The 14,712-nt window shown below is 35.3% G+C and overlaps 1 protein-coding gene across 2 annotated transcripts in view; it reads right to left on the reverse strand.

Moving 5' to 3' along the window:
- Window positions 1–2,602: 2,602 nt before the first annotated feature.
- The window catches only part of arid4b (AT-rich interaction domain 4B), a 163,602-nt gene continuing 151,492 nt past the window's right edge, over window positions 2,603–14,712 (reverse strand). For both annotated transcript variants that reach the window (XM_039738847.1, XM_039738846.1), the window contains 4 exons: window positions 12,228–12,338; window positions 7,456–7,665; window positions 6,047–6,193; window positions 2,603–5,058 (listed from right to left, as the gene is read on the reverse strand). In XM_039738847.1, coding sequence (XP_039594781.1) covers window positions 4,931–5,058; window positions 6,047–6,193; window positions 7,456–7,665; window positions 12,228–12,338 — 596 coding nt within the window. In that variant the 3' untranslated portion in view covers window positions 2,603–4,930. The remainder of the gene's footprint in view (window positions 5,059–6,046; window positions 6,194–7,455; window positions 7,666–12,227; window positions 12,339–14,712) is intronic.

The following is a 14,712-nucleotide window of genomic DNA, read 5'->3' on the forward strand; positions in this document are numbered from 1 at the left end:
CGAGTACAGAAATCTTTGCCCTGCCTGTCACTCGTTAGTACTTCACATTGGGACTCGGTGGCTTTGGCTTGAGCAGACCAGACGGTTGTTGTACTGACACTCAAGTTCTAAATCTGAATTCACTTAATTTCCAAGGAACTTGTTTTACCTGCACTGACACAAAATACAAGGATAATACAAAAATATAAAAGATAGAATAGTAAACGTCCCAAGTTGCACAGGTATAGAGATAACGAAGTAAAACTTAAACCTGGCAAGTCAGAATGACTGCACATAGAAAAAAAAACTCTTAAAGGGACTTGTTTCTTAGCTTTCACCGCATGAAGGCGTTGACCTGAGGGAAGTTTTTGGAAGAGGTGAAGCCCAGGTTGAGTTGGACCAGCAGTGAGTTTTGTGGCAGACTCCTTGCTCTGAATTCATATAGGACCCGAATGGATGGTAGTTACCGCTTATGGTCTTTCCCCAGGTTCTAAGGGTGCGCTGCAGACCGTTATAGAAGAGGTTAGAATGGACTTGCTGATGGTTGTGTAGAATTGGATCAATATTGCTCAGCAAAGATTGAATTTCCTCATCTGGTCCCAAAAGAACATTCTCTGATGGGCTCTCTTGATGGTACATGCGATGTTTACACAATGCACAGAAACTTCAATGACTCTGATGTTCCAAAAGCTGAACTGTTTAGAGCAAATGATAGGTGAGCAGGTGACTGTTCCCTGAATTCCTATCATCACTTCATTAGTATTTTGACTGTTAAGGTCCACATTATAATGGCTACACCAAACTTTCAGATGTTGTACCTCTAGCCTGTACTGCATATGGACTCATCATAATTTGAAATTAGGCCTATTCTTGTAATGTCATCTGCAAATTTAAAATGTTTGACAGAAGAATCACCAGAGGTAGTCTTTTGTATATAGTCAGAAGAGTAGTGCAGAAAGTACATAGCCCTGCAGTTCACCGGTACAAAGTGTTAATGGGTCAGACATATGTTTGCCCAATCATAGGTACTGTTTCCTGTCTTTTATTTTCCAGTCATGCCCCATAAGCCTTCACTGTAAAGTGCAAATAAGAGCAAGACCTTTTTTTTAAACTATACAAAGTGCTTAACTTTAAAATACGATTATATGTGGGAAATGCATATATACTATGTTTGTGAATAACTTTATACTGTAAAAAAAGAAATAAATTTATCCTTTACGATAAGGTAAATAAACTGCATCCATCAATGATTCCTTATTTGTTACCATGATTCAAGTGACTAAATGATCATTCATAAAATCCCTTCAAAAATCAACATAACCCTGTGATGCCCCAGTTTTAAAGAATTTGTCTCAGCTTAAGTAAACATTACAATAAGCATTTACACAGGCAGTGATATATTGTACCTCAGGAATCTGTTCTCCCCTTTGAATAATTATTGTTTTATTAGGAATACAGTTGCTTTGTAATTTTCTATTTCACATGAGAAATATGCTTGAATATAAACAAAAAAGTGTTCAAAGTTTTTTAATTTAAATATTATATGTAAATAATAGTTATTGGTTAGTCAAACATATAGAGCTATACTTTATTCAAAATGAATTCTCTATATATCTAAAGGGAAAAGAAAGATGGAAAGAAATATTCTTCTCAAAAATATTATCAGTTACTTACCTTGTTTGTGGTAATGGTTGACACAAACTTTTAATCTCGTTTTTATATAAAATGGAAATAAACTTCCTGGTTACCATAGGGTTCTACCGGGACTAAAACTGGGCAAACCGCAAACAGCATTTAAACGTTTATGAAAAAAATAAAATCTCAAATGACTTGCATCACATATCTTGTCCTATGCTCATATTTCCCAAACACTCAAATCTTTTTTTTTTTTTTTTAACTTACTCCTTCTCTCCTCAATGTTAGTGAGGAGATATCTAATCCATTTTAAAGGGATCCTCCACCCAAAAATAATATTTGAAGTATATCCTGTAATATTGTCCAGCCTTCTTGTTCTGGTCTGATCTGATTACACGACCAAACTCCCTCAGGCTTGTTGTACTAATGGATGTCCAACAGATGGAGCTATTTGCAATGGTGTTCTTGATTTTTCTTTATTTGAAATACAATTATCATGTCAATTTCTGAGTCGAAGTGGACTCATTGTAGTCAACGTCCAGGCAGTGTACAATTAAGAAAACCAGTAGCTTGTTTAGATTCACAGCTTAATGTGCAGAGTAAAACAGAAGCTATACAGTGCACCGATGGGACCCCATCTGGAATATACCTAGCATTTCTATGCCAGTATTTATCAGGTGTCTCAGAGTAGGAAAAATGGTTCTAACTGGATAAAAATTCATGGATTTTTTTTCCCCACAATGATGCAATTTTTCCAGTTTTCCTAATTTTTGAAACTATTTGTAATTTCACCAGGATTAAGGATGGAAAGTTAAATTAATCTAATCTGATATAAAGTTTAGTAGAGACATCCTAAATAGTAAAATACTGTACATAAACAACCATGTGAAAGTGACAATTTTCTGTCATTAGTAACATTCATGTAATAACTGATCCACTGCGGAGTATGTTCTATATGCAACAACTATAAAAAAAAGAAAACAAATAATTCACAAACTATGGCATTTATTTAAAACAGAGGCTTTTTTTCCTTGCTTACATTTTTACAATAAATTACAGAATATCCACCCTCCGCAGAACCTAATAAATACTATTCATCTTTCTCCCAGAACAACACCAACCCCTTTGTGCCCTCCCATTAATGTTTTAGCAGGATGTTTCATTTTTTGAAGATCCAGAAAACTTTACAGTCCATATACAAGTTTGAAAATACTTTTTTTGAAAACTGCCCTTGACTGAAATTCTCTCAAAACAGCTCAAGCTATGGAAATAAAGTCATCTTTACCAAGAGAAAGCTTGTGTAAAGATCTGTGACACACAAAAATCAACAAACCAATGTTAATGGAAATTAAATTCCCTCTCACGCATTACAAACACAGACTTGCAAGCATGAGTGTGTAATATATACAAATAACATATATATTTACACAGACTCATTTTCTTTTATGTCTTCCATATATAATATATACACACAAATATAATTTATATAATATTTATGCATATTATATTATATGCATGCTTCAGCTGTATTCACGTGTCTATATTATGTGTATACACTCAGCATACACATATGCATGTATTTATATATATAATTATTGTTATATGTGCTCATTTCTCACACATACACACACACACACACACACACATAAATATATATATTTATATATTTATATTTTTACATGCTTCTCTCTTTTTGAGAATAAACACAAAACTACAATTAAAACAGTAAAACTGTCTGTACAAAAAAGTACATAATATTAACAGTGGAAGCTATTAAATAGTTTTGACTTCAACACACCTTTCAATATACAAATGTATTACAAAGGCAAACAGTTACAAGTGCCAAAGGGAAAAGACCTTTAGTATATCACAGAACATAAAAATCAATAAGCAGAAAGTAGACTGGAATTTACCTTTATGTCATTTTTTATGCAGAATCAACATATTATTAATCTCAGAGTGACTGAAACTCCATACAAAAAAGTTGCAGTAATAAGGCCAGATATGACAGCAGGGAGGTTGCCTGCCTTTGCAATGCTTCAGTTCCTTTATACTAATATATACCATTACACTGAGCAAAAGGAAAACAGAATAAGATACAAAAATATCCTGTTTGTTTGCTTCTTCGTTATAAACCTCTTAAAGCTTGATGCAAATGTGATGTGCACAGCAGACTAGGCTGCTCATACAGTAATTTGTAAACTGAAAGTGAGAAGAAATTTCAGAAAAGCTAACTTAATACAGAACTGTATCACATTTTACTAAACAGAAAATCTTCAACTCAACTATAATGCTCATTCTTTTCACCTGTGACAGTTTTCAGTACATGAAGATCCTTTTACCTAAAGGGAGCAAATATTCAACCAAATGCTTTTTAATAATAATTTAATTTAAAGTTTAAATCAGTTACAAAAGAGATAATGCTTTATCAGATTCCACATCTTACAAAATAAAAGCTTTTTCTGCCTTTCCATACTCTGTTCTCTTTACATCTGATAGCTATTGGCCTTTTTATTCATGAATATACTTCTACTTAAAGGGAATGCAAAATTAGTCTTCCATTTACTATTTAGATTTATTCCCAATGTAACTCACAGTTAAAGTTAAAATCAAAGTAATTAAAGTTAAGGCTTTAAGATATTTTGTAAAATATGAAATCCATTACCCCCCTTAATTCTCATGTGTACTTATGTGTTTTATTAGAAATGCTTTAAAACTGTGAAAAATACTTTAGTGGCAGCCTGCCTAGCTAGGAGTTTCATAGTCAATGATGGATTATCTGGATAATTGTTTAATTGATGGTTTGTCAAACAGACCCTGAAATTGGCTATTTAAACATAAATAGGTTATTTGTAGACAGAAAAGCATCTGTTGGAAGTGAACCAGAGATTCCCAGGTTCAGCTGTATGTTGTATGATGGAGCTCTAATGCTACAGGTACCAAGTTCACAAAAAAACAAAACATTGAAAAAATGAGGACTGGCAGGGTTTGATTCCATGAAGAGTTACTTTCTCCTGTAGCAATTCACTTCAGTTGTAGCAAGTTGAAAACAATTATTGCTTGAAGACAAAAAAAAAGAAAAAAAAAAAAGAAATACAAGAGATCTGTTATACTTTTTCTTCTCCTTCATAAAAGTGCACTTAAGTGCAGAGCTTACTTGCCGAGGGAACCATTGTAAATAGAAAATAGTGCTCATGTTTAGTTCTTTTTTTTGACCCAAACACATTTGTGCCTCAGTTAACAAAAAATGCTCCTCCCTTCCAGCAGCTGAAGAGCATTAGCTGAACGCTGAGAGAAAAGGGCCAGTTTCCTTCTGTCACCTGCATTCAAGTGACACCCCATTGTTTTGAGAAGAGTTTGACACTGGTGGGTCAGCTAGGGTAAGCATGACCGCTGCTGTGATGGAACTAGATGGTGAAGAAGACGAAGATGAAGCAGTGACACCTTGAAAAAGAACAAAAGATGATTAAATTCTGCAAATCAACAGAGAATTTTCTTTTACACAATCCAAAAAACCTATCTGAGGAAGAAGTTTATCAAACAGTGCAAACGTTCACACTATAAGTTCAAGATCAATATTAATGTACTACACAAAATAGTGTGAATGAGAGTGAGGAATGGGAGGTGCTATATAAAATATTTAATATTTTATGATTGTTTGAAACAGAGCTGTCTGTGAAATTTATAATATGAAATCATAAATGAGTTATAGCTTTGCAAGAACTTTCATTATAAAGGGTCTTGTGTACATAAAATAAAAGGTCCAGTTGGTGTTCACTATGAAGGGTGAGCTACAAAGAAAATCTGTTTAAGTTTTGTTTAAAACATAAAAAAACATACAATCGTTTTTGTAACAAGCTGATCAAGTCACTTGACCTGCCAGTGCTATAAATAAAAAAAAACAGAGAAACAAATGCAATAATCACCTAGCACCTTTTCAGAATATAGTATGTCGATTCTCTTTTCATTAAAGAGGCCAAAAAGTAAGTGAATAGTGTCAAAATGTGAATGACAGAAGTTATGTAAGTCATCATACATCCATCCATTTTCCAACCCGCTGAATCCGAATACAGGGTCACGGGGGTCTGCTGGAGCCAATCCCAGCCAACACAGGGCACAAGGCAGGAACCAATCCCTGGGCAGGGTGCCAACCCACTGCAGGACACACACAAACACCAAGCACACACTAGGGCCAATTTAGAAACACCAATCCACCTAACCTGCATGTCTTTGGATTGTGGGAGGAAACTGGAGCGCCCGGAGGAAACCCACGCAGACACGGGAGAACATGCAAACTCCACGCAGGGAGGACCCGGGAAGCGAACCCGGGTCTCCTAACTGCGAGGCAGCAGCGCTACCACTGCGCCACTGTGCCGCCGTCATCATACAGCATACAACAATCTGAAATTCTTTTTAAGCAAAAACCTCTTACTTTCTCGTTCCTTCTTCTTTAAACGTTTTCTTCTTCTGTCAATGGAGGCCACTTCTGACTTCAACGACAAATAATGTTGTCTGATTTCTTGTAGCTTGTCTTGAAGAAATGCTATGCGGTCAACACTTGACATCTTCTCTAGTTCAGCTGTGTCATTGAAAAACAAAGAGACCAAGAAAGAAATATTTCTTGGTATATTTACTTCTCCAAACATCCACTTGATTACTATGTTAGTATAAACACCACTTTCACAATTCCAAACTAATGCTGTAGCTAATTTATCAGTCATAATTTAATAATAAATATGGTAATATGAAAAATTAAACACTGAAAATCTCTTGTATGTTAAAAAACCTGCCAAGTATGTTAGCCAAACTCAAAAAGATGACAAGGCAACCATATCACCTAAAACTGCCCTTCTAACTTTTACACACACATTTTTAGAATAATTATTCATTGGGAACAACTTATTCACTTTAATTTTGTAATTTTCTTTTAAAGCTTTAGCTATTGTATTAATAATACTGACACTTTTTGCTGAATCTGTTGTTGAAATTATCTGTCTTCTGTTAAATAAAAACAGTTTCTGACTGTGCAATTACAATAATAGATTTTAAGTATCAGTAACACTATTGAACATGCTAAATATATAAAACAATGTTGAGTATCACACATACTTCAATAATAACTTATGTTCTCATAGTCACCATGCCTGGATGAACAAAATATTGTCAGAATTTGATAGTGTAGTAGGGGAAGATATTCTGGTCAGCTACAGAAAGTACTTCCAAACAAGCCAGATATATAGTAGTGGAACAAAATAAAGCACAAGAAGAAACCACAATGTATTATCTTGACCCATAGTAGTGATAAGTACAATGACTGCTAACATACAAGCCTTAACAATTTGGGGTAACAAGTAAAAGAAAACTTGTTACTTGCTAGCCAGTTATACGCAACACACATGAATATGTTTAAATAAAACACCCCATTATTACACCAGCACAAGGTAGGGGGCCGTGCATCTTCCTCAAAAACCAAAGCAAACATTCTGTGAATCAATATGAAAGAGTTTTGTTTTTATAATATTTCTAAAAACACAGCACATCATTTAAAGGTGTACTGCTTGTACTGTAATGTTAAAGACATTTAGCAGACTGTCATAATGTCTGTGAATGTGTAAATTACCTAGTAACAAACTAAAATCTAAGAACGTGTCCAAAACTGGAGAGTTAACATGAGGAAAACAGAGAGAGAGCAAAATAAGTGCGACTCTGCTTAAAACTAAAAATCAAATTTAAATTGGTAAGGCAAGTCAATACGTTTCAAAGAAGAATGAGAAAGAAACCTTTTGGCATGGGCTGAGATAGTAAGATATCACTGATAGAGAATCATAGCAGACATCATACCCATCTGAAAACTCCATTTATAGGCCCTTTGGGTCTGAATGTTCAATTCCTTATGCTCCAGATCATGATGCTTGCTACATTTTCCAGGTAAATTTAATCGACTGGTGCACTTGGCCTGAGATAGACATTTCAGGCTCACAGCTGCCTTGGTAAGCTGGACTTTGGTGGGGTTTTCACCAGCAGATTGATCTTCACTGTCACTTGTCTGAGCTGTCACGAAAAACAAAATTGCAAAAATAAACATCATAACCATAAATGAATATTAAGAAACATGCCTACTGCTTTTAATTCTAACAAATGTCAGACCCTTAAACTAATCAACAAATACAGTATAGTTCACTCCAAAAGTATTGGAACAGCAAGGGCAATTAATTTGTTTTTGCTGTGCACTGAAGACATTTGTGGGTGAGATCAAAAGATGAATATGAGAAGAAAGATCAGAGTTTCAGCTTTTATTCCCTAGATATGTTAAACAACAGGGCACATTTTGCATCAAACCACTCAGTTTTTCAGGTAAGCAAAAGTACTAGAACAAAATGTTTTCAACTAAATTAATGTCAAAAATACTTAATATTTGGTTGCATATCGCTTGCTTGCAGTAACTGCATCAAGCCTACGTCCCATAGACTCCACCAAATTTCTTCTTTCATCATTGGTTATGTCTTTTCAGGCTTTTACCACAGCATCTTTTAGTTGCTGTCAGTTTTGCAGGGTTTCTTCCTTCAGTCTTCTTTTCAGAAGGTGAAATGCATGCTCAATCAGGTTAAGATCTGGCGATTGAATTGTCCAGTCCAAAACCTTCCATTTTTCCCCGCAGATGAAGTCCTTTGTTGCGGTGGCAATGTGTTTTGGATCATTGTTTTGCTGCATAATAAAGTTCCTTGTGTACATTGGCAGACAATATGCTTCTGTTAACTTTGAGTCCATTCTGCTACTACAATCATGAGTTACATCATCATTCATCAAAAAAAAAAGGTTAGGCCTGTTCAAGAAGCAGCCATGCAAGTCCAAGCCATGACATAACCTCTGCCATGCTTCACAGATGAGCTTGTGTGTTTAGGATCATGTGCAGATTACTTCTTTCTCCATACTTTGGCCTTTCAATCACTTTGGTAGAGGTTGATGTTTGTCTCATCAGTCCATAAAACTTTGTTCCAGAACTGTTGTGGCTCAACTCTGCAGGTTTTTTTATGACCTCTATATTGTTGTTCTCCAAGGCCGGGTTTATACCTCACGCGACGCAACGCATGCTGCAGCAGATGCTCCTGCTACGCAAGTGTTTTACTATTTATACTTGTACGTGTACTTTATGTAAATCAGGAGGAATCCAGCAAGTGGCAGTGCGAGATATCATCACGTTGAGAATAGGTTCGGCTTCTCTGTGTTGTGAATTGCCAAGAACACCCAATAAATTCTGATGACACCTTACAGCAATATCTCTGAAAAGGATGTTTAATGATTAAATCCATCAATCCAGGGAAGTGTCCATTCCAGCAAGCATTGGGTACGTTGCAGAAACAATCCCTAGACGGGGCCTCAGCTCATCGTAAGGTGAATACAAGCACACACATACATTGGAGTCATTTTAGCAGCACCAAATCCTCAAATCTGCATATCATTGGAAAGAAACTGGAGCACACTGGAAACCCAGCAAGAAAACATGTAAACTCCAGGCAGGGAATACCAGCAATGTGACTCCCTGCGAGACAGCAAAGCTACTGCTCCGCCACCATATGTGACTCCCTGCGAGACAGCAAAGCTACTGCTCCGCCACCATGTCAGCCCTGTGTGTAATTATTAACAGTATTCATTATTTAAATGAAATTAATAATTTTTCTGTAAAATGTAACATACATACTTTAATGGATTTCATAATGAAAGTGATATCAAGTATAAATCTAAAGATTCTAAATATGCAGAGAGTTGGAATATCATACTAATGTCTTCTGTGTGGTGATCTATTGCTGCATGCCGCTGCTGTCAGGTCCAAGAAGCTAGCAGAGATTAAAAACTGGGATGACGTTTACGATAGTCTGCTTTAATGATAAAAAGTATACTATGAGGTTAAAGTGGACATTTCGAGATTAAAGCCGAAATATCCACTTTAATCACAAAATACACCTTTTCACCATGTCCTTCATTTTTTTCTCTGTGGATTAAATACAGCACTGTACATTATGTTGCTGTTGTGAAGTTGCAAAAAAAAAAAAAAAGACGGCACAAAAGATGGTATGTGACACTGTTAAAATGTATCTTGTCATTACGATCAGGAATATGCAACGGCCGACTATAAAAGCATCACGAATGCATCTGTATATCCACATTTTGCTTCACCACATCGAATCATTTATCACACATTGAAGCAGAATATCAATCCCGTTTGATCCACAAAGCAGCTTTCTGTTACATGTAGATAGTAAACAGAAACTCTGACGTCACATTACGACTTTTCTCACACTGCTCCCCCCGACTTTTTGCTGGTACTGCAACTCGTGCACATGTCACGTTAATTTCTGAGGACCTGCTCAGAGGATGCGTCAAATAAACGATGGGAACACATGGCAGCCATGATGCGTGCGCGTACGTGTTCTAAGCGTGAAGTATAAACGAGCCCTAAGTCTCCTTCAAAGAGTGAACTGTGATATTTCCACCCCTGCTCTTTGGAGGTTATTCATGATATATGGAGTGTTGTTTTGGGCTTTTTTCTTTACTGATCTCACCATTTGTCATCAGTTGTTGTTTTTTTCTTTAGATGACCAGTTTGATGCCTGTTACTCAGTACACCAGTGGTTTTCTTCTTTTTCAGGAAATTCCAAATTGTGGTACTGGCTATGCTCAATGTTTTTGAAATACAGTACCTCTGATGCATTTACACCATTTTCTCTCATAGACAGCTGTCTGGTCTTCATGTTGGTCTACCCTTCTTAACTACAAATGTGGCCTTCACCGGCAAAAGCTTAAACTGATAGTAGATACCCAGGGCTACCTAATGATTAAACAATCAATTTTACATGACACACCTGGATAACAAGAAACACCTGTCACTTGTCATTTTGCAATACTTTTGCTCACTTGAAAAACTGGGTTTTTGATACAAATGTGCTATGTTCTCTATTGTTTAACATATTTAGATGTAAACACAAGGGAATAAAAAACTGAAAATTTGATCTCACTTCTCATATTCATCTTTTGATCTCACACAAATGTCTTCAGTACACAGCAAAAACAAATTAATTGGCATTGCTGTTCCAATAGTTTTAGAAGGGACTGTATGCAATCGTATCAAATTAAAATTTAACTGAGATATAAACTTACATGAGAGAAAACAAGTAATAGGTAGACAAGTACCTAAATTATGGAATGGTAAGTAAAACTGAATCTTTAGTGCAGAATGGCTAGTGGGGCAGGTGCTTAAAAAAGGAAGACTGTGTCACAGTCAGGCATATGAATGTATGGAAGTTAACAGTTTAATTCAGATGTGAGGAAAAACTGTTAAATGAGTATGTTGGTACATCACTGAATGGAATGGCATTGCTTGTCACGGAGAATCAACCAAATTGTTGCTGGGGAGTGTGACATCACAACAATGGAAATTCAACTCAATTCAGTTTATTTCTGAATAACGCTCTTCACTAAGTGCAGGCATAGAGCGCTCAGGTAAGATACAAACTTAAATTACATAAATACACATCAGGACTGTGTAAACAGACAAAGAAAACAAAGCAGTTCAAAACTGATTAACATAAAGGAGCCCAGTAATATCTGTCCATTTAATTAATTGTTTATTTCAGGCTAGTAGAGAACAGAGGAAAGGAAAACACAAACTCCAATCATGAGCATCTTTGGAGAAAATAAATCTTTGGAGTGACCATGGTCAGTTATAAGAAAAAGACAAAGTCAGAAATGCTTCCTTCAAGCATCTCCTATCATAAAAATTATTTATGGTTTGGGCACTTGACTACAGTGCTAGGGGTGTATATACACATAATCTGTTGGCACAATTTTATATTATTGGAATGGCACAACCTATTCATCTGTTTTTGCTATACACTGAAGATATTTGGGTTTGAGGTCAAAAGATTAATATGAGACAAGTGTTAAGAATTTAGGCTTTTATTTCCTGGCACTGACATCTAGATGTGCTAAACAACAAAGAATATAGAACCTTAGACCACTTAAATTTTAAGTAACCAAATTATAGAAACAGATAGTTAAAGTACATTAAAATAAATAACAGTTAATACTTGGTTACATATCCCTTGCTTGCAATAGCTGCATCAAGCCTGCAATTCAGTGACATCACCAAATGGTTGGTTTCTTCCTTCAATATGCTTTTCCAGACTATTACTGCAGCCTCTTTCAGTTGTCGTCTTTTCTCATATTCATCATTTTATTCATCTAGAAGCGTGTATGTTGTTCAAAGATGCAAATCATCGGAAGATTCCAGGGACACCACTGAAGATGTGTTCAGATGTGTTACTACCCTTTGATCTCAAATCCAAATGTATTCAGTGTACAGCTAAAACAAATCAATTGGCCTTGTCATTCCTATATTTTTGGAGGAGAATATAGCTTTGTGCATAAAGTAATCAAGAAGCACCTTATTCAAAAAAGGCAATTTTAACAACACAATAAATCACTTGATTCTCGTTACTAGAAGCAAAATTTGAGAGGTACATCCACTTAATTCTATATGAAAATTACAAGAAGTCTGAGACTCCTTGTTTTCAAATATATGTCATTGAATGGGTAACAAATGACACCACTCTTACTTGATTTTCTACTCTTTTTGTGGTGAGCTGCAGTATTCTTTTGGCTTCTCTTTAACTTCTTGGCTGGGCCACCACCCTGTACCTCCTTTGGCCTTTTCTGGCTTCCTAATACTGTTAAATAAAGAAACAAACAAAAAAATATAACAGATAAGTAATGTATGGAAAAAGTTAAAAATAATAAGTATTTGAAATGAAAATAAAGTGGATCAATAATTCACAATTGAGTGCATGGTGTAAACAATAACATTTAGAAATCAAGTTCACTTTAAGTAATAAATCTTTACCAAGGAAACCTGAACATAAACAACCTTTAAAGATTCTTGGGCTACACATATGGAAAAAAATTCTGAAATGGAGAGACTTGTTTTAACTTTATACTCATTGATACCTTTTGATGAAAACAACATTATGAGACAATATCAAATATACTACTGTGTTACTTTCTTCCATTTTGCTCATTTTATTCTGACATACTCTGTGCATCTGGGAATCATAAAAATTAGTTTTTCACCACTGTGTTTGTATCCTACTTAAAAGAACAAAAACAAAAAAATACAGCAAGGGTTCTGCACAAAACAAAAGCATAAAGATACTAAATTTTGTGTGTTTAAATACCAAATATGTTATCAATCTTCTAAAAGAAGAAATTCGTAAAACCACATTTATACTGATCAATTATCATAGACAGGATATGCCAAAACGATACAAGATATGACAAAAAGTACACTGTAACAATGCTGTGAATAACATGCAAGTGGGGTGTTTCAAATGCAGTGCATTGCAAAAGTATGATGACCTTTGCAAAATCTCCAGATGCTACTGGATTACAAATGACACTTAAGACACTTTACATTTTTATTGTAAACCTCACAATCAATAACATATTTTTTTAGCCCAACATTAGTTTTTTAGGAGGTGCATTAAAGATAAAAACCTGAAATATTTCTATTTGCATTTATATTCAGACTATAGTACTTTTGGTTGCTCTAACTTGTCCTAAAAAGTATATAATTCCTTTACTTCTGGCCTCTGCCTGTGCAACACTGATGTCTCAGTCACATTTTCAGTGTATCAGCTCCTCTCTGTTAAGAAAACATTGATCAATCTGAACAAAAGTTAAGAAAATGAAATCTTAAAAAAATATTAAGGAAGGCAGAGATCAAGTTACTGATGACAATTCATAGCTTAAAAAGTCTATAATAACAATAATGCAGTGTCTGGATCTCTCTGTGGGCAACACTCACTCAATTATCATGAAATTGAACTTGCATCAAATTGCCCAGACACTGTCTATCTATAAAAGGATGTCCATCAAAATTCATAATCTCAGCAAACTCATTAATAGGCCAACCATCACCTTAAAAGACCAACAGAGTTCAGTGCCAGGGAATAGTGAAAAGGATTGTCAATCAATGAAAGGAAGGGCTCCACGACAAATGGCAGGCATAGAAGCAAAGCAAGAATGAAAAAACTTCTCAAAAAGAAGGATCTTAAGACCCATTTGAAGTGTGCCAGAATGGACATGAACTAAACAGTGAACCAGCAACTAGGATCTCATGGGATGACAAGCCAAAAATTAAGATTTTTGCAAAAAATTCCGAGTTTTACATGTGGCACAAATCTAGTATTGGTCCTGTCCAAATAACCATTATCAATACTGTATGGCGACCACAGCATCATTCTGTAGGGATACTTCCTATCAGCAGAAAGTTAGTGGTAAATGAAAAATGAATGCAGCACATATGTTTCACAGTACCCAATCAAAGTTTGAAACCCAGTCACATGAAGAATTTAAGTACAATTAGAAATTTTCATTCCAGAAACAATGTTTGCCAAGCACAATTAGCAAATTACATTCCTCAACAAGCTGGTAGAAGTTTCCTTGGAAGACTTACTGCAACAAGAGGGGGCTTCAATCAAATACAAATGTGTAGGCTATAAATAATTATGAAATCTGATTTGAGTTTTGACTTTTAAAATAATTGTTGACAATTTTCTTTTTCAAATTTGTTTAGGTGCATATTAACCTATGTAAATAAATTCAGAATCTGTTTGATAGCCAATCATTCAAAAATTACTGAACCAATTTTCACAAAATTCTACATGCATTGATCCATGGCTATTTGGGAAATTGGTTGTAATTTATTAACCCAAAAAAACAATTCCTGTCAGGCAGCAGGATTGTACTGGAGCTGCCTAGAGGACACCACTGTCAGCACACACAAAGTTTTGTACTAGCCAAAGTAAGTTCTCATTTAAGAAATCCAGTATAGTGTTTTCTTCACAACTAATCTGGGTAACTGTTTCATTGCTTTACTGGATTGTAGCTATTGTTAAGAGTATCCATTTTTTTTCTCCTCATGGGGTGTGTTAGCCATGCTGAATCTTCAGAACACAGCTTTTCACCCTGTTACTGTAATATAAACCCTTGTCTAAGAAATGGGTCCAAAAGGAACATACTATGTTGCCAAAACCCTTAACGGAG

Source organism: Polypterus senegalus, chromosome 16, assembly GCF_016835505.1.
Source record: "Polypterus senegalus isolate Bchr_013 chromosome 16, ASM1683550v1, whole genome shotgun sequence".
NCBI lineage: Eukaryota > Metazoa > Chordata > Cladistia > Polypteriformes > Polypteridae > Polypterus > Polypterus senegalus.